The sequence below is a fragment of the Muntiacus reevesi genome, chromosome 3 (genome assembly GCF_963930625.1).
Source record: "Muntiacus reevesi chromosome 3, mMunRee1.1, whole genome shotgun sequence".
Lineage (NCBI taxonomy): Eukaryota > Metazoa > Chordata > Mammalia > Artiodactyla > Cervidae > Muntiacus > Muntiacus reevesi.
In genome coordinates this window covers 56,425,413-56,445,294 of record NC_089251.1, presented here as the reverse complement: position 1 = coordinate 56,445,294, position 19,882 = coordinate 56,425,413, and the positions used below count along the sequence as shown (strand labels likewise).

Genomic DNA, 19,882 nt, shown 5'->3' with positions numbered 1-19,882 from the left:
ACTTCAGTTCCAGATGTGGTCAGTGACACGTTTTCATCTTTTTTGGGGGGCATGCTCTTACTTTTCAGACCAATAAGATATTAAAGGTTCACCTTCTACCTGCCTTGTCCCAGCCCAGGAGTCAGCCGTGTCTCTTAGAGGCCTTTGTTCTTTTGCTGAGGGAATGGAATTTGATAAAAATCTGGCCGTTAGGTTTGAGTGCATTAATTTTACAGCTTCTGTATAAGCATAAATGTGTACACATTAACATATTTAATATTTAACAGTACAATGAACACTTTTTGAGACTGTGCATAATATTGTCTCAGTATAGTTACAGCAAAAAGTATAGTAGTAAGACTTCTGTCAGTGAACTTCCACTGCTAAAATTTTCCTGGATTTCAAAGGAAAAGCATAAGTGATGCTAGCCTGAAGGCCAAATGGGATTTCAGTGGGCAGAGTTGATACTGGAGGGTGCTCCAGGGGGAATGAATGACATTGACAATGACATAACATTAAATATCCTGCTTAAGTAATGATGCCTGATTTCCACCCACGTGGGGAAAGGTGAAAGACAAGGAGGAGAAGATTGTACAAGGTTGTGTTTAGAGGACTTTGAATGTTGGACTTAGGATTTGGGGTCTTTAGTAAGAAGATAATGGAGAGCTATTGAGGATTTTTGAATAATGTCATAACAAGCTTAACTCTGACTTAAAGATTAATCTAAAAGATATGCAGAGGTTAGGTTGAGGAAATTTCCAGCTAAAACCTGTGAAGAGATTATTATAATAGTTCACGCAGAGATATAAGGATTTGAAATGAAGGAAAGAAGTGGATTAGAGTCCAGTTTTTCAGCCTGTTTTCTAGAACTTCAGAAGTATGGGACAGACCTGGGGGTAGGGGGTGGGGGAAAGAATATGTTAACTAAACAACAACTTAAAACTCTTTGTGACAGAAAAGGATCTCTTTAAAAGATCCCTGTAAGTATCTCTTTAAAGAAAAGATTCTGCTGCTTAAGGAACAAAGAAGTCCATAGAGAATTTTTTTTTTTAAGTTTATATCGACATTTGTTTGGAGTCTTTGGTTTTTAAGCTCATACTTCTTTCATAGCCCCCTTTCCAAAGTTTTGAGCCTTCACAGTCAGGAAAATAGTTGTTGTCATTAGCTGAAATAAGTCAAGCTGTGTCTTTTTTTTTTTTTTTTTTTGCACCACATGGCTAGTAGGATCTTAGTTCCTTGACCAGGAATTGAACTTGGGCCCCAGCAGTGACAGCACCAAGTCCTAACCACTGAACCGCCAGGGGATTCCTGAGTTGTGTCTGTTTGTTAATGCTGAAAGGCCAGTGTCACAAAGGCATGTACTAATTTAACTCTTTCTCCAGAAACAAGGTGTTCTTGGTCAAAACCTTTAGAGTCATCCTGGGCTGTTTTTTTGTGCTCGTATGTATGGGCAATCCACCATGAAATCCTGCTGGCTTTACTTTATCCAACCACTAGCATCACCTCCGCTGCCAACCACCAGCACAGTCTCGGGCTTTCTGCTTGCTCTCCATCCTTGCCTCTCCAGCCTGTTCCCCTCCGTTGTCACCGTGTACTTCCTGCTTAAGACCTTTGCAAGGACTGTTCCCCTGTATCAACAGAGTTAACACTTATGTTTCAAGTTTGCTCAAATGTTACTTTCTTTATGGGAGCCTGCCCTGAACTTAACCCTTAATGACAGTCCCTTCCCCTCCCACGCATACACTTTCCCTTCCTCCTTTATCTTGTTCTATTTTTTTTTCTTATGGCATTTATGCCCTAACGTAGTCTGTAATTATTTATTATGTTATTTAGTGCCCTAATCCAGAGTTTGAGATCCAAGTTGTTAGGTGTTTTTTTTTGTTTGTTTGTTTTACTTACTTGTGTATCATAAGCAACTGAATAGTCCCTGACATGTAATCAGTTCAGTTCAGGTCAGTTGTTTAGTCCTGTCTGACTCTTTGTGACCCCATGAACTGCAGCACGCCAGGCCTCCCTGTCCATCACCAACTCCTGGAGTTTACGCAAACTCATGTCCATTGAGTCGGTGATGCCATTTAACCATCTCATCCTCTGTCGTCCCCTTCTCCTCCTGCCTTCAATCTTTCCCAACATCAGGGTCTTTTCCAGTGAGTTAGCTCTTCACATCAGGTGGGCAAAATATGAAGCTGAGTTTCAGTTTCAAAATCAGTCCTTCCAATGAGCACCCAGGATTGATTTCCTTTAGGATGGACTGGTTGGCTCTCCTTGCAGTCCAAGGGACTCCAAGAGTCTTCTCCAACACCACAGTTCAAAAGCATCAATTCTTCTGCGCTCAGCTTTCTTTATAGTCCAACTCTCACATCCATATATGACCTCTGGAAAAACCATAGCCTTGACTAGATGGACCTTTGATGACAAAGTAATGTCTCTGCTTTTTAATGTGCTGTCTAGGTTGGTCATAACTTTCCTCCCAAGGAGTAAGCGTCTTTTAATTTCATGGCTGCAGTCACCACCTGCAGTGATTTTGGAGCCCCCAAAAAATAAAGTCAGCCACTGTTTCCACTGTTTCCCCATCTATTTGGCATGAAGTGATGGAACCAGATGCCCTGATCTTGGTCTTCTGAATGTTGAGCTTTAAGCCAACTTTTTCACTCTCCTCTTTCACTCATCAAGAGGCTCTTTAGTTCTTCTTTGCTTTCTGCCATAAGGGTGGTGTTATCTGCATATCTGAGGTTATTGATATTTCTCCCGGCAGTCTTGATTCCAGCTTGTGCTTCCTCCAGCCCAGCGTTTCTCATGATGTACTCTGCATATAAGTTAAATAAGCAGAGTGACAATATACAGCCTTGACATACTCCTTTTTCTATTTGGAACCAGTTTGTTGTTCCATGTCCAGTTTTAATTGTTGCTTCCTGGCCTGCATACAGGTTTCTCAAGAGGTAGGCCAGGTGCTCTGGTATTCCCATCTCTCTCAGAATTTTCCAGAGTTTATTGTGATCCACACAGTCAAAGACTTTAGCATAGTCAATAAAGCAGAAATAGATGTTTTTCTGGAACTCTTTTGCTTTTTCAATGATCCAGCAGATGTTGGAAATTTGATCTCTGGTTCCTCTGCCTTTTCTAAAACCATCTTGAATCTTGAACATCTGGAAGTTTACAGTTCACGTATTGCTGAAGCCTGGCTTGGAGAATTTTGAACATTACTTTACTAGTGTGTGAGATGAGTACAATTGTACAATAGTTTGAGCATTCTTTGGCATTTCCTTTCTTTGGGACTGAAATGAAAACTGACCTTTTCCAGTCCTGTGGCCACTGCTGAGTTTTCCAAATTTGCTGACATATTGAGTGCAGCACTTTCACAGCATCATCTTTCAGGATTTGAAATAACTCAACTGGAATTTCATCACCTCCACTAGCTTTGTTCGTAACGATACTTCCTAAGGCCTGCTTGACTTCACATTCCAGGATGTCTGGCTCTAGGTGAGTGATCACACCATCGTGATTATATGGGTCATGAAGATCTTTTTTGTACAGTTCTTCTGTGTGTTCTTGTCACCTCTTCTTAATATCTTCTGCTTCTGTTAGGTTCATACCATTTCTGTTCTTTATTGAGCCCATCTTTGCATGAAATGGGGCTTCCCTGGTGGCTCAGAGGTTAAAGTGTCTGCCTCCAATGTGGGAGACCTGGGTTCGATCCCTGGGTTTGATGCCTGGGTCAGGAAGATCCCCTGGAGAAGGGAATGGCAACCCACTCCAGTATTCTTGCCTGGAGAATCCCATGGACGGAGGAGCTTGGTAGGCTACAGTCCACAGGGTCGCAGAGTCGGACACGACTGAGCGACTTCACTTTCTTTTCTTCTTTCTTTCATGAAATAGTCCCTTGGTATCTCTAATTTACTTGAAGAGATCTCTAGTCTTTCCTATTCTGTTTCCTATGAAAACCATACTGGAGTGTACCTGTGGGCCCCAGGAGAGATGGGTGGTTCTTTTAAATTGCTTTTGGTTGATAAGCTGTGCACCTTCGTATGCTGCTCCTGGGGCCAGAGAACATGAGGCATGAGACCACGGCTCTATTCCCTATGACAGGTAATAGGCCCTCCACAAACGTTGTTAAAAGAAGGAAGGACCTCTAAGAGCATGAAATCATTAAGCTTGGTTACCAGGCTTCTTGCTCTTAGCAGATCTGAGAAATTGAATGAGAGAAAGAGTGGGGTGCTGCTTAAATCAACCTGTGTTCCTTGGAGCTGAATCATTGGTGGTAACTGGCTTGGATAAAACAGGCCTGAAAAGTGCTGCATAAACTGTCCCTTTACTAGAAAATCACATTATCTATTGGCATGGTAATCACCGTAAGAACTCCTCCAGTAACCTCTGCTTGAACCCACTGAGTCACAGAACTCTCAGTTGGTAGCTCTTATTATGGAACACTCTTGGCTCCTGGTGAGCAGAGTCTGAGGGAAACCATATTGGGGTGTACCTGTGGGCCCCAGGAGAGATGGGTGGTTCTTATAAATTGCTTTTGGTTGATAAGCTATGCAACTTCGTGTGCTGCTCCAGAGGCCAAAGTACATGAGGCATGAGACCACGGCTCTAAGTTCCTACTGATCCTTTTATTTATTGTTTTTAAGATTTGTTTTATTGACATAGAGTTGATTTACAGTGTTGTTAATTCTTATGTACAGCAAAGTGATTCAGTTATATAGACGTATATATATTCTTTTTCATATTCTTTTCGTATTATGATTTATCACAGGATATTGAATATAATTCCCTATGCTATACAGTGGGACCTTGTGGTTGGTTTATTCATTCTATGTATAATAGTTCACATCTGCTAATTTTAACCTTCCAGTCCATCCCTTCCCCACCCCTCCATCCCTTGGCAACCGCAGGTATATTCTCAGTGTCTGTTGTGAGTCTGTTTCTTTTCTGTAGTTAGGTTCATTTGTGTTGTGTTTTAGATTCCACGTATAAGTGATATCACATGATATTTGTCTTTGTCTGGTTTACTTCATTTAGTGTGATAGTCTCTAGGTCTATCCATGTTTCTGCAAATGGCATTGTTCTGATCTTTTTTATGACTGAGTAATATTCCATTATATATATGTAGCACATCTTCTTTATTCATTCATAAAATCCTTTTAAAAGTTAGTTTTTATTTTAGGTATTTGGGAACAAGATGATCATTCCTTCCCTGGATGGAGATCTCTTCCAGTGGGACCGGGATCGTGAGAGCATGGAAACAGTTCCGTTTACAGTTGAATCACTTCTTGAATCATCTTATAAATTTGGCGATGATGTTGTCTTGGTTGGAGGAAAGTCTCTCACTACATATGGACTCAGTGCATATAGTGGAAAGGTGAGTAAAAATGTTCAATTTGTTTGGGGAGAAGTCAGACTAAATAAGAGTAGAAGAAATAATTTCTTAAACTATACTACTACTGGTTGAGATCTATTATAATTTTCCCCCAAGACTGTCATTTCTTTTGATAAAAGAACTGTGAAGTAGAAAGGGGGAAATACTATTAAGAGAAACGGAATTTATCCAAAATAACAGAATAAACAGCAGAGTCAAATAGCAGAGCCAGGAATAGCAGAAGGAAGAGAATGAATAACTGTGATCTGCTGTGTGTCAGTTGCATTTTTCATGCATCATTTTGAAATCATCACAATATTTCTAATGGTTGCATTAAAAAATTTTTATTTGGATAGATGAGGAACGCTCCAAAGATTAATAATAATCCTGATGATAAGAATAATTGCTACTACTGTTTATTTCTCTAGTTTGAGCCTGTCATGAGAGAATCTAAGTGGCAAGTCTGTGGTCATTTTAGGATGAGAAAATTGAGGCTTTCAAAGGTTCAGAAACTGCCAAGGTCAAATTTGATTTAAATCTGTCTGATGAAAAAGTCATGCTGTTAATGACCTATGCTTTCTCCATTATTAGCTCTTAGGAAATAATCTGACTCTTAAGATTGGATCTTATAAATCCATTGTTGGGAATAACTAAAAACACACTTTCTTAGAAAGGTAAAAATCTCTTTCTAACCCCTTAACACATCAATACTTGAATATTTGTATATAGACTTGAAAACAAGGAAGAATAGAAAAAAGGTCTTTGATCCTTGAGTTTTTCAAACTTGATGACGATCCCTGGTCTGAGTGTTCAGCCCATAGGCCCTTCTTGTTCTCGCAAACTTTTTTGCCTTCTCCAGCCACCTGCATCTGTACTGTGCTGAGGGGGCCTTGTGGTCCTCTCTCTCCTCCAGTGCTCTCATCGGGAAAACAGTGGGACTGAACCCGGGCACCTAGTTTTGTGATTTGATGTGCTGCTCCAAAATTCTAGTATCCTAGCAGGTACACTTTCTGTGAGGATTTTGGTCACACCATCCAAAGAATTTCCCCTTTCCTTTGAATGAGAATTTGAAGGAGGTACTTGAAAATGCTAACAGCTGTTAGAGAAGGTTTGAATTTTTTAGAACTAAATGCTTCTGTTGTATGGAAACTCCGAGGCAATTTTTCTTTTTTTTTTTTTAGCTCACCTTGGATTTTATTCATGGTAGTATTACTAAGAGATCACAACTAGCTCTCCATTTCTTCATGGAAATAAATGCTCACAGTAAGACTGAAATTGTCTAAATCCTGAAACTCGTTTCCTGAAGTAAATAGTAACTGGCACTTCTATGGTTCTGAATGTTTCATTTTAGGAACTGGTGGTAATCTAGCTATTGCTGCTTTTTTCCCCCAGTTTTTAAAAATTTATTTATTTAAAAAAATTTTATTGGCGTATAGTTGATTTACAGTGTTATGTTAGTTTCAGGTATACAGCAAAGTGAATCAGTTGTACACATATCCACTCTTTTTTTTTTAAGATTCTTTTCCCATATAGGCCACTGTCATCATTGTTCAGTCGCTAAGTGGTGTCCAACTCTTTGCGACCCCTTGGACTGTAGCTTTCCAGGCACCTCTGTTCATGGGCTTTTCCAGGCAAGAGTACTAGAATGGGCTGCCATTTCCTTCTCCATTGAACCCATGTCTCCTGCTTTGGCAGGTGGATTCTTTACCGCTGAGCCACCAGGGAAGCCCATATAGGCCGTTACAGAGTATCGAGCAGAGGTCCCTGTGCTAAACAGTAGAGCTGTTGCTTCTTAATCCTTGGGTACTTTTTACACATTTCCTCAATTTCCTTTCACTTTTTATAAATTATCGAGAGTCTTTTACTGTCTCTGATCTCCTGGAACATGTTCTCTTTACTAAATTTACACCTGTCTTTTCAGGTGAGGTACATCTGTTCAGCTCTGGGTTGTCGCCAGTGGGATAATGATGAAATGGAACAAGAAGAAGACATCTTGCTTCTGCAGCGCACCCAGAAAACCGTGAGAGCTGTTGGACCTCGCAGCGGCAATGAGAAGTGTGTATTTAGATGATGTTGCTGTTGATGTTTAGAAGTACAGGAAGAGCAGAGTTCATCGGCTTTTTCTTTGTTGAAATTTTCTGAACGGTTTTGTTTCCCCAGAAGCATACTACTTTTTAAGGAGAAATGTAGCCCCTTGATTTATCTGTTTTTTTAAGCTGTGCTGTGTCTTGGTTGCAGCACACAGGCTTCTCCAGTTGTGATGCGTGGCATGTGGGATCTTAGTACCCCCACCAAGGGTTGAACCCATGTCCCCTGCATTGGAAGGCAGATTCTTTACCCCTGGACCATCAAGGATGTCCTTGTGGCCCCTAAATTTAAAACAGCTCCTTGACAATTAATATTAACAAATCTTGAGCTGAACTTCTCACCATGTGCCTTTGGATATGGTAACCAGGAGGAGTGCCGTACAATGACTGTGTATTAGCTTTGTTGTTGTTATTGCTTAGTCGCTCAGTTGTGTTTGACTCTTGGCCCCATGGAGTGTAGCCCCCCAGGTGTTTCTGTCCGTGGGGTTTCCTAGGTAAGAATACTGGAGTGAGTTGCCATTTCCTCCTCCAGGGGTTCTTCCCCACTCAGGGATTGAAACCAAATCTCTGCATCTCCTGCATTGCAGGAAGATTCTTTACCAGAGTCACCAGGGAAGCCCATATATTAGCTTAGTTTTAGGTTAATGATACTTTTCACAGCAACCTCACTGGTCAAAGTTCTTTGAACACAGAAAGACAAAGCTGATGTGGTTTGTTTTACTTGGGCCTGTTGGACTCTGAAGTTCTCTCTGGTAGATAGTTTTGTGGTTTGTCTGACTACCACCTCAATTTTAAAATAACATTTTAAGCTATTTTATTAAAGCATTAAAGTATAATTTATTTGGTCAAATACTTTTTTGTTTCCTTTTTCAAATAATGTAAATTTTTACATTTAAAGTAATGTGATTAGGGACTTCCCTGGTGGTCCAGTGGTTGAGAATCTGCCTTCCAGTGCGGGGGGATCTGGGACCAATCCCTGACCAGGGAACTAAGATCCCACACTACGGGGCAAATAAGCCCACGTGCCACAACTAGAGAGAAGCCTGCAAAGGGTCCTGCTTGCCACAACTAAGACCCAATGCAGCCAAATAAATAAATATTTAAAAAGCTAAAATAAAATTACGTGATTGGATTAGATATACTAGTGGTCATAAATTACATGCTTGACTTTTTTTTTTTTTTTGACTGTTTTTAAACCTAATGTTTAAATTCTAAATTGCCATACAATAAAAAGAATTTGAGAGCCCATCTTTATCTTTTTGAAAGTGAACCAGACTTTGAGATTTTGTCTAATTTGATGCACAATAATTGTTTCCTGAAAACTTTTCTCAAGTTCAGTGAAGAATGTATTCTCTCTTCATTCCCTGGACTGTAAGTCGAGGGATTTGCTGCAACCAGAGCACCTTTATCCTGATGAGATTCCCTAAATGTTGAGTGCTTGTTGCGTGTTCAGCCACCATAGGAGCAGATGTTCAACTTAACAGAATTTGAATTATCAGAATGGGAAGAGTCTGACGTCTGAGATCCGTATTCCTTGAGTGTCTACTTTTTAACAGATGTCAGAATTTAGGGCCATTTTATATCTAAGTGTCAAGACCATTATAGTGTCAATAGATATGTGATTTTTCTATATGTTAATTATAGAGGAGACATTACTGCTACCACTTTACAGATATGGACACTAAAACTCAGACAAGGTTAAGGCTAACCAGATCTCAGTCAGCAGAGAACTAAGGTTGGAGCTGAGGTGTTATGACCTTCAGACTTGGTATACTGGGTCACATTGCCTTTCAAGGCTCTATTTTCATAAAAATCTAAAATTGATGTATTCTTCTTGCCTTTTACATTGGCTTATTGGGATATCCCAATAAGAGTTAGTTTCTCTACACTTGAGTGAAATGTTTCCACACTTTAATTAAGAAGTAGGACCGACTGCAAGCTGCGTCATTTTGATGTGACTTTAATGTGTTTTGAGAAAATCGCCTTGATTTAGAAATGTGAACATTTGTTAATCTTTGAGAGAAAAATCTATCCCATAGCTGTTGTCAGATCACAGCTCTCAGTTTCTAAAGGGTCACGACCCAAGTTACGCTCTCTTGTGGCTGAAATCAGTAGTGTGCTCTTTTCCTGAGGATTGTGTTTAATTGTTCTTTTCTCATCACCCAGATTTTAGTGTTTGTTTCTTCACTCTACAAGAGTTCTTTATTGTTTGGTCCCTTTTTTAAAATGTAAATTTCTAAAACACGCCTTTGTAAATTTAAGGTGGAATTTCAGTGTTGGCCACTTTGAACTTCGGTATATTCCAGACATGGAAACTAGAGCCGGATTTATTGAAAGCACTTTAAAGCCCAGTGGAAACAAAGAGCAGTCTAAAATCATTTCAGACGTGGAAGAGCAGGAAGCTGTCATGATGGATACAGTGATAAAGGTCTCCGTTGCGGATTGGAAAGTTATGGCGTTTAATAAGAAGGGAGGACACCTGGAGTGGGAATACCAGGTACCTAGAACCACTGAGAATTTATGAACGTGTTTCTTTCCTTCTCAATCTGACCAGACATGTTGGGAAGAGGGAGGTGACTGCCATTTTGCAGTTTTTCAACTTGTTCTCTGTGCTCGAAGAAATTTGTGATTTTACATCGGTTAGAATGTGAACGTTGCTCAGTCGTTTCTGACTCTTTGTGACCCCGTGGACTATACAGTCCTTGGAATTCTCCAGGCCAGAATACTGGAGTGGGTAGCCTTTTCCTTCTCCAGGGGATCTTCCCAACCCAGGGATCGAATCCAGATCTCCTGCATTGCAGGTGGATTCTTTACCAGCTGAGCCACAAGGGAAGCCCTCTGTTAGAATGGCTATTATGAAAAAGACAGAAGACAGCAAGTGTGGGTGAGGTGAACAGCGTACAGCAGCGTTTCTTCGACCTAGATGTTACGGAAAACAGCATGGAGGATCCTTACGATGTTAAACAGAAGTGAAGAGAGTTGATCTTAAATGTTCTTAAAACACACATACAAAATAACTATGAAGTCATGGATATATCAGCTTGACTGTGCTAATTATTTCACAGTGCATACATGTACCAAAATAGCACACTCTATACCATAAATGGCTTCCCAGGTAGCTCAGTGTTATAGACCCGCCTGCCATGCAGAAGACGCCGATTCAATCCCTGGGTCGGGAAGATCTCCTAGAGAAGGAAATGGCAACCCTCACCAGTGTTCTTGCCTGGAAAATTCTATGGAGAGAGAAGCCTGGCAGGCTGTAGTTCATGGGGTCACAAGAGTTCGACACGACTTAGCAACTAAACAACAATATCATAAGTACATACATTTTTATTTGTCAATTATACCTCAGTAAAGCTGAACAACAACAAAAAAGCTGGAAAAGTGAAAAACTTTAAAATAAATCTGTGGTTTTAAATGGTATTTCAGGAGTTGGGATACATATAAATACTGCTTTAAGATATTTAAATTTTCTTTTCCGTTTTTGTTTGTTTAGTTTTGCACTCCCATTGCATCTGCCTGGTTGGTTAAGGATGGCAAGGTCATTCCCATCAGTCTTTTTGATGATACAAGTTACGCCCCCAATGATGGAGTTTTAGAAGATGAAGAAGATATTGTAGAAGCTGCCCGGGGAGCCACAGAAAACAGTGTTTACTTGGGTGAGTGGGTGTCTCTTATCTCGAGAGAGTACATGTTGAATCCAGGTTTTATTCCTACATGGCTCTCCCTACTTCAGGTGTGCCTATAGTAGTTTTAGTTCCTTAGTACATTCTCTGGTCTTAAGATTTATACTTTGATTTCTGTTCTGCAGTGTTTTCTCATTTTTTCAGTTCTGAAACTTCTAATTACCATAGTGTATTCTTTTTCTTGGAGACCTTTATTTAAAAGGCTTAAAAATGTTGCCATTAGGTAGCATGGTTTCATGTTACTTATGTATCCTCAAAGTCTAAAACTTTTTACATATGTATTTGTATCTCTATCAGCTTGCTCCCTCTTAAAGATTATGTTTAGTTTTTTCGATGTGTCTATACAGCTTATCTGAAAAATTGAAACAAAATGCCTGTGTGCTACTGGGCAATTGAAAGCCTTTAATGTAATACATTTTGAAAACCCTAAAATCTAATTATTTGAACTAATTTTGTGGCCAAATACTCATAAAATTCTTTTAGCGCTATCAATGTGCTACCCACTGCTCAATCTCAGTGAAATGCAAGAATTTGAAAGAGTGACATGTCACACACATGATATGATAGTATTTAATTGAATTGTTAGTATCTTGTGAATGACAGGTGTTTAGGTTTTGTTAAAGAAAAGATTACTTCATCTAAGCTACTAGTTTCCTAAGAGAACAATTATTTCTTTGAATTTTCCTGCCAGAGGGGTTTTCCAGTTTTTACCAAAGATTATTCAGTGAGAAACATTGTAACTTGTACATAACTTTCCTGCCCTGTTTTTGTTGAATAACCTTTGGGTCAAATTTGAGTGCTTCATGCATGAGTCTTTGAAAAGAGCTGTGTAGCACATGAATAAATAACTGAAATTCATCTAATTTTATTAAACCAAAATGAACCTTTTTGAAAAAAAATATCATGGGCACTTGATTCTAAATGTGATTGACAGGGTTCTGGTTGATTTAGGAATGTACAGGGGCCAGCTGTATCTGCAGTCATCAGTCAGAATTTCAGAAAAGTTTCCTACGAGTCCCAAGGCCTTGGAATCTGTCAACAGTGAAAATGCTATTATTCCCTTGCCAACCATCAAATGGAAACCTCTAATTCGTAAGTGAACTGTGAACTTTTATAAATGTTATTAAGATGTTCAGAGGCCTGATCATGACTGTCTTTGCCCTAGTTTTGAGTATCACAAGGATCACAACTGTTATATACTCTGTACTTTCTAATGGCCTCCTCATGGCTCAGCAGGTCAAGAACCCGCCTGCCAATGCAGAAACAGGTTCGCTCCCTGAGTCGGGAAGATCCCCTGGAGGAGGAAGTGGCTACCCACTCCAGTGTTCTTGCCTGGAGAATCCCATGGACAGAGAAGTCTGGCGGGCTACAGTCCGTGGGATCACGAAGAGTAGGACATGACTGAGCACACATGCTCATCCTTTCTAATAAATGGGGAAGGCATTTCAGAAGTTAATGAATTTTAATTATCATTTGCAGCATGATTTCATCGAAGCAACAGCTGCTTCTGTAGAAATCAGTGTTAATAATAAAATGTTTCTCGAGACAGGTTAGAAAAACTTCTAACCATTCTCTGACTATGCCTTGGTATCATTTAGTTTATATTAAGAATATTTGTGAAACATTATCTGGCTATCACATCATACTTCTTTGAGACACTCAAATGAATTGAATTCAAATACTAAGCCATCTATTTTCTTCAGCTGTCTTTCTGTACCTTGTATATGTTTTTTTTTTTATCACACATACCACATCGTATTTTTTTTTCTTTAAAAAAGTTTTTTTATTTTATTATTTATTTATTTATTCACATCATATTTTAATGACTTGTATGACTCATCTTCTCTGCAAGACTGCTTTTCAAGGGAAAAAACCTTGGGCCATTGTTTAACATATTTAAACTGAACTATGGTTGAATATCTCTGTTTTGAATGATTGAGGCATACATATTTTCATTAAAATCATAACAGTTAAGATTTCACCGTTTTCTTTTAGATTCTCCTTCTAGAACTCCTGTCTTGGTGGGGTCTGATGAATTTGACAAATGTCTTAGTAACGATAAGTTTTCTCATGAAGAGTACAGTAATGGTGCACTTTCAATCTTGCAGTATCCTTATGGTAAGTGTGATTACATTTGAACTGAAAATGGTGTCTGATTTTTCTATTTATTTTAGTTTATTTGTTTGAAATTAATTAATAGAATTCAAATGCAGGGTAATCAGTTGGAGGGTAAAAAATAAAATATCTTGGGAAGCAAATGTTGTATATGGTGGCCAAGGTTCCAAAGACTGTTTGCAGGGGTTTTGTCACATGCTAGATTGGACACACCTAACACCTATGTCTCTATTCCTTCATCTGTAAAACAAAGATATAGTAATCCTATGTATCTGTTTATCAAATTGTTCCAAGGTCTAAATGAGATAATGCAGTCTTTTTTTGTTTTGACATGTACACGCTGCTATATTTATGTATTTATTTTTGGCTGCACTGGGTCTTCGTTGCTGCATGAGGGCCTTCTCTAGCTGTGCAGAGCAGGGGCTGCCCACCGTGAGAACGCAAGGGCTTCTCTTGTTGCAGAGCACAGCCTCTAGTGCGCGAGGGCTTCAGTAGTTCTGGTGCACGGGCTCTTTAGTTGTGGCTTGTGGGACCTAAAGCATCCAGGCTTTAGTAGTTGTGGCTCAGTGGTTGTGACTCACAGGCTCTGAAACACGGTTGTGGCATGTGGGCTTAGATACTCCTCAGCATGTGGAATCTTCCCAGACCAGGGATTGAACCCGTGTCCCCTGCTCTGGCAGATGGATTCGTATCCACTGCGCCACCAGGGAAATCCAATAATGCTTAGTCTTAATTAGCACCAAGTCTGGCAAATAGTCAATGTTCAGTAAGCCTTAGTTCTTGTTATTACCTATTATTTAATGATCAGCTCATATAATATAGTCTATGTAATATCTGTCAGTATAGTGAAAATAGATGTTTCCCATAGAGCTATGTGAAAATGCTATACAATGGGATTATTTTAATTTTGTTTTAAGACAAGGAAAATTAGCATGAAGTCAAAAATAGGTGAAATTTGGCATGCAACACATTCCTATTTATTTATGAAAGTGAAAGTGGCTAAGTTGTGTCCGACTCTTTGTGATGCCATGGACTGTAGCCTACCAGGTTCCTCTGTCCATGGGATATTTCAGGCAAGAATACTGGAGTGGGTTGCCATTTCTCTCTCCAGGAGATCTTCCCAACCCAGGGATTGAACCCAGGTCTCCTGCATTGTAGGCGGATGCTTTACCATCTGAGCCACCGGGAAAGTTAGGGTATGTTCAGATATGAAAGTCTTTTGAACAGTTGAACATTAAAAAAAACAATCCTCAAATCTGTATTAGGCAAAAACATAGACTCCTCATCAGTTACTTACCCTAGATGGTAGAACTGGGAAGTTATTGTAGAATTTAAATTGATTTAGTAAAAACAAACAAACAAGGTGCTGAAGTCTGTTATTGATCAACATAGAAGGTAAGAACTGTGTAATCTGCCCACATGGTGTAAAGCAGAAGTTAAAAAGAAAAACTGCTTTCTAGGACAGACTCATTTTGACAGCCTGAAATGAACCAGAGAGCACAGTGGAAATGTTTTACTTTCCTTGTGAAGAATGAGTCATGCTAAAATTTGGTATTTTGGTATTTTGGGGGGGCTAAAGAGAGGCCTGGCATGCTGCGATTCATGGGGTTGCAAAGAGTCGGACACACTACTGAGCGACTGAACTGAACTGAACTGAAAGGAAAGTTTAAAATCCTCGAAGGAAGTTTGAGTACTAATTTTTTTTTCCACTTAAGGGATTGAATTATTAATGAGATAATAAGAGGTTTTTTTTTTTTAGTCTTATTATTATTCAATAGAAAGAAAATGTATGATGTTATGGGATAAAGAAAAATATATCTGTGTAGAAGGAAGAAAAAGCACGGTAAGTGAGGCTGTGGAAGTGTTCTAAAGAAGAGATGAAACTTTAGGAAAAGGAATTGAAAGTGTTGTCATAGGAAATGAGATAATTTTTAGCAATTAATGGTGGAACTATATTGGTTTATCTTTTTAAAAAAATCTAATGTTTATTTTTTTGAAGATAATGGTTATTATCTGCCATACTATAAGAGGGAGAGAAACAAACGGAGCACGCAGATCACAGTCAGATTTCTTGACAACCCGAATTACAAGAACATCCGCAAAAAGGACCCCGTTCTTCTCTTACACTGGTGGAAAGAAATAGTTGGAACCATCGTGTTTTGTATCGTAGCAACAACTTTCATTGTACGCAGACTCTTCCATCCTCATCCTCACAGAGTAAGACATTTTTTAGAATCGCATTTATTTCAAAGTGTTGGGACTATAGAAAGCTTTATATGTGTGTGTGTGTGTGTGTGTGTGTGTGTGCGCGTGCCCATGTGCTGGGCAAGGGGTACGTTTCCTTAAATTTCACCCTAAAATCACTGTTGCCTGTACTTTTGTTTCCACGTGCATGTCACCCCTCCTTCACTCTTCAACCCTGGCTCCACCCTGATCATTTCCCTTCCCTTTGACAAAGAAAATGCTGTTGTTTTGCGTTCTTCTATTAGAGTTTCTCAGTCTTGTTTGTTCTTCCATGTTATTTTGCAGCCTAATATTGTTAGCTAACTTCAATTCAGCTTTTGTACTGAGAGTGATTTTTTTCCCCCACCTCTTCAGCAAAGGAAGGAATCTGAAACTCAGTGTCAAACTGAAAATAAATATGATGCTGTCAGTGGAGAAGCTAATGACAGTAGCTGGAATGACATAAAAAATTCTGGATATGTGTCACGGTAAGAGTCTTATGCTAAAGTGCATGTGTGTGCGTTGTAGCTTCTGGTGGTGACTGTTCAAATCCAGAAAGGAATAGCCTTAGATACAGAGAACAAATGGATTGCCAGAATGGAGAGGAGTGGGAGTGGTGGGCGAAATATATGAAGACTAGTTGTTCATTTAACATGTGCTGTAAACCTCCAGTTATATAATAAGTCACAGGGATATAATAGACAGTGTAAGGAATATGGTTAATGATGCTGCAGTAACTGTCTATGGAAAACAGATGGTTACTAGACTTAACCGTGGTGATCATTTTATATTGTATACAAAAGTCAAATTGTTATATGGTGCACCTGAAACTTACATATTATATGCCAACTATATTTCAATTAAAAAAGAAGAAACAACCTCTAAACTAAGATCTTGTTTAACTTTTTTTTTTTTAATGTATGTGTACTAAGTCGCTTTAGTCACATCCAACTCTTTTGACCCTGTGGACTGTGGCCCATCAGGCTCCTATGTACATGGGATTCTCCAGGCAAGAATACCGGAATGGGTTGCCTTGCCCTCCTCCAGGGGATTTTCCAGACCCAGGGATCAAAACCTATTATCTTATGTCTCCTTCATTGGCAGGCGAGTTCTTTACTACTAGCACCACGTGGGAAGCCCTGAAACAGACTTATCCTTCAAGTTACTTAAACTCATTCAAAGTGGCGTATAAGACAGATAGAAGTATAGTGTTACAAAGGTTTAAAAGTGCAGCCACCATGTATGTCAATTACATCTCAGTAAAATTGGAATTAAAAAAAGAATTATGGCCACAAATTGAGTTGTTATTCAGATAACTCAGTTATTGAGGGTTTACCATGTACTGGGCTTGACATTAATGATTGATAATTATTACATTGCTAAAATATGAAATAAATGATAATGTTAATTATTATATTATTAGAGTATGATATAAATCTCCTGTGTGACTTAATCCTCAGTTATTTATCTCATCCTTTCTGTCTAAAATAAAAAGCAAAAAAAATGGGAGGAATATACCAATAGAATAGATCATTGTTATAAGCAGAAGAGATTGGTTACTTAAAAAGCAGCCAAGTCAAATAATTTGGAAGTAAAATGTAGGTAGAGAATCTGTTAGCAGGTCTGTCAGGTGTACGGATTTTAATGCTTTGTGGGACTAGAAATGATGCTGTGGTTCAGTTTTCTTATTCCATGGGTTATTGCTACATTTCCCCTAGGTTTTGATATCATGCCTAGCACTTCTGTAATGTTGGGACAAGGGGAAGTTCTGTATGAAACTTATTGCTTAATATCCAGGATAACAACAGCTTTATGATAGAAAAGACTGATAATTACAACTAAAATGTGTGTTATTTTGATTATCTGTGGATTTATCTAAGCTGCATTCATACTGTATTCTCAAAAATTGAGAATTGACTGTAATCAGTATGTTCTAGCAAAACGTCCTGGGCGACCAGCAAGTGGTAAATAAAGGCTTTAATACCCTTGCTCATAGAGACGCTGACTTATATGTCAGTGGCCAACACCACCAGCAGGCAGGGAGGGAGAGGAGAGGGGGGCCCACCAGCTCCACGGGCAGTTCACCACCCAAGCCATTCATTGTTCATTCAACTTCTATGCTGAAAAATTGTGTGCAGGACAGTAGCTTAGGCTTTGGGAGAAATATCAATAAAAAGACTGGGCTTATCACCTGGAGGAGCTTGAAGTCTGTGGAAGAAGGTGATACTAGATAAAACATAAACATATGGAGGAAAAAAACCATGAGCTAAGTGACTAATTCTGATTGTGATGATTCAGGAAGGTGTCATAAATGAGGTCACATTTTAATTGAACCATAAATCATGAGTAAGTGACAGATGGAGATGGAGGGTGAGTGGGGTATGATGAATAGGCATATATTTGTAAGGCTGTTCTGAAGAGAATTGGGACAATGTACTCTAAAATTGTATCAGACTTAATTTTCCTTTCATTTTATTCAATATGAAGAGAATGCTGGTTGTTTTTAAAATACCAGAGCTCTGTGTAATAACTGGTGTTTATTGAGTGCCTACTATGTTCTAGGCATCATTAAAAGCATGAACTCTGGATTTAGTCATGAATTTAAGTCCTATGTTGGGACCTGAGTCAAGGTGATATTTATGTTTATAAAGTCTGTAATCATGTATAGGATATGATTTTATATATATATTCTATACTTAGATTTTATATATATATATAATGGATATATCTCTTTTTCAAAAGAAACATCCGTTTTCATATTAGTGTTTTCTTTAATGTAGGCAGATAATTCAGTTGGCCTTCCAGGAGGAGTACGTGAACTTCATGGACTTTTACAGTTGGGGAGATGGATTTGTACTGAAGTACCTTGAGTAGCTATTTTTAGGCATACAGATTATTACTCTTTATTCTCTGGACAGTAATTGGCCCATGGAGAGTTGGGATATATTGTCTCTCCTCCTTACACCACACTCTAACCAGCTGAGCCAACTGCTAAATTAATATGAGTGTGTGAGTCATAAAGTAATAAACTTAACCTTATAAGGGACACCAAAGGTAATCTAATTCAACTCTCCCTTCTGTGGCTGGAAGAATATCTTCCACAGCACACATGCATGCATTCGTTTGTTTATTAATTCATGCATTATTTGATAGATACTTGTTAGACCTTCTATTTGCCAAGTAAAACCAGACTTTGGAAATACAAAGAGAAAAAAGAATGCTTTCCTGCAGTCAAGTCTGTTAGTCAGTCAATCATGTCCAACTCTTTGCAACCCCATAGACTGTAGCCTGCCAGGCTCCTCGATTCTCCAGGCAAGAATACTGGAGTGGGTTGCCATTCCCTTCTCCAGCGGATCTTCCTGACCCAGGATCAAATTAGGTCTCCTGCATTGCAGGCAGTTTCTTTACTTTTTGAGCCACCAGGTAGTCAAGTCCCCCAGCAGTGGAAACAAAAGCCCTCAAGTTTGAGAAAACCTGGTGCAAGCTGACTGGAATATCCTAGCTGCATATAAATAACTGCAAAATAGTAAGAACTAATTTAAATATTCCATGTACTGTGTGCAAAGTGCTACAAGATCATTAAGATCGGGGTCTAGGAAGGCCTTACAGAGGTGGTGAGATGAGCAGAATGAATGAAGAATAGAGTTTTATTAAGTCCAAAGAAGTTCCCATTGGAGCAAATAGTGGAAGCAAAAGCCCTCAAGTTTGAGAAAACCTGGTGCAAGCCAACTGGAATATACAGAGCAGAGCAGCAAGGCCAGACATTAATGGGGAGATAGGCTACAAAGTGGGAGTCTACCTGTAAGTGCCACATGGTGAGTTAGCTCTGTCCAAATACCTTTGGGCTGAACTGAACTGAACACTCTCTCCTGAGGCATCTCAGCAAATTTCAGATAGCTTTGGTTCCTAGAGAAATTTCTGGATAAAAATGTACTTAAGGGACTTCCTTGGCGGTCCAGTGGTTAAGACTGCATGCTTCCACTGCAGGGGGCATGGGTTTGATTCCTGGTCACGGAACTAAGATCCCACATGCTGCATGGTGCAGCCAAAAAAAAAAGTTACTTAAATATAATAGGACTGATTGAATCTTTTCCATAAAATATACAGGCACTGACATAAGAGTAAAGTACATTTTCTACTTGAGTACAGAATGCCACAGGAGATAAAAGGTTAGAGAATTAAGGATTTGATGGATGATGGAAAGTATTGGATTGGACAGAAGAGTTTTAAAATTGCTGTGAAAAGACAGGCTTCAGAATGGGAAAAAACAATAGCAAACGAAGCAATTGACAGAGAATTAATCTCAAAAATATACAAGCAGCTCCTGCAGCTCAATGCCAGAAAAATAAACCACCCAATCAAAAAATGGGCCAAAGAACTAAATAGACATTTCTCCAAAGAAGACATACAGATGGCTAACAAACACATGAAAAGAT

The 19,882-nt window shown here is 39.1% G+C and overlaps 1 protein-coding gene across 1 annotated transcript in view; it reads left to right on the top strand.

Annotated features, from left to right (window-relative positions):
* EIF2AK3 (eukaryotic translation initiation factor 2 alpha kinase 3) overlaps positions 1 to 19,882 on the top strand; it is a 78,907-nt gene that overhangs the window by 33,929 nt on the left and 25,096 nt on the right. Inside the window, exons 3-10 of the mRNA XM_065929170.1 lie at positions 5,144 to 5,338; positions 7,257 to 7,390; positions 9,685 to 9,919; positions 10,919 to 11,081; positions 12,060 to 12,200; positions 13,104 to 13,226; positions 15,223 to 15,440; positions 15,822 to 15,934. Of these exons, the coding sequence (XP_065785242.1) occupies positions 5,144 to 5,338; positions 7,257 to 7,390; positions 9,685 to 9,919; positions 10,919 to 11,081; positions 12,060 to 12,200; positions 13,104 to 13,226; positions 15,223 to 15,440; positions 15,822 to 15,934 (1,322 nt within the window). The remainder of the gene's footprint in view (positions 1 to 5,143; positions 5,339 to 7,256; positions 7,391 to 9,684; positions 9,920 to 10,918; positions 11,082 to 12,059; positions 12,201 to 13,103; positions 13,227 to 15,222; positions 15,441 to 15,821; positions 15,935 to 19,882) is intronic.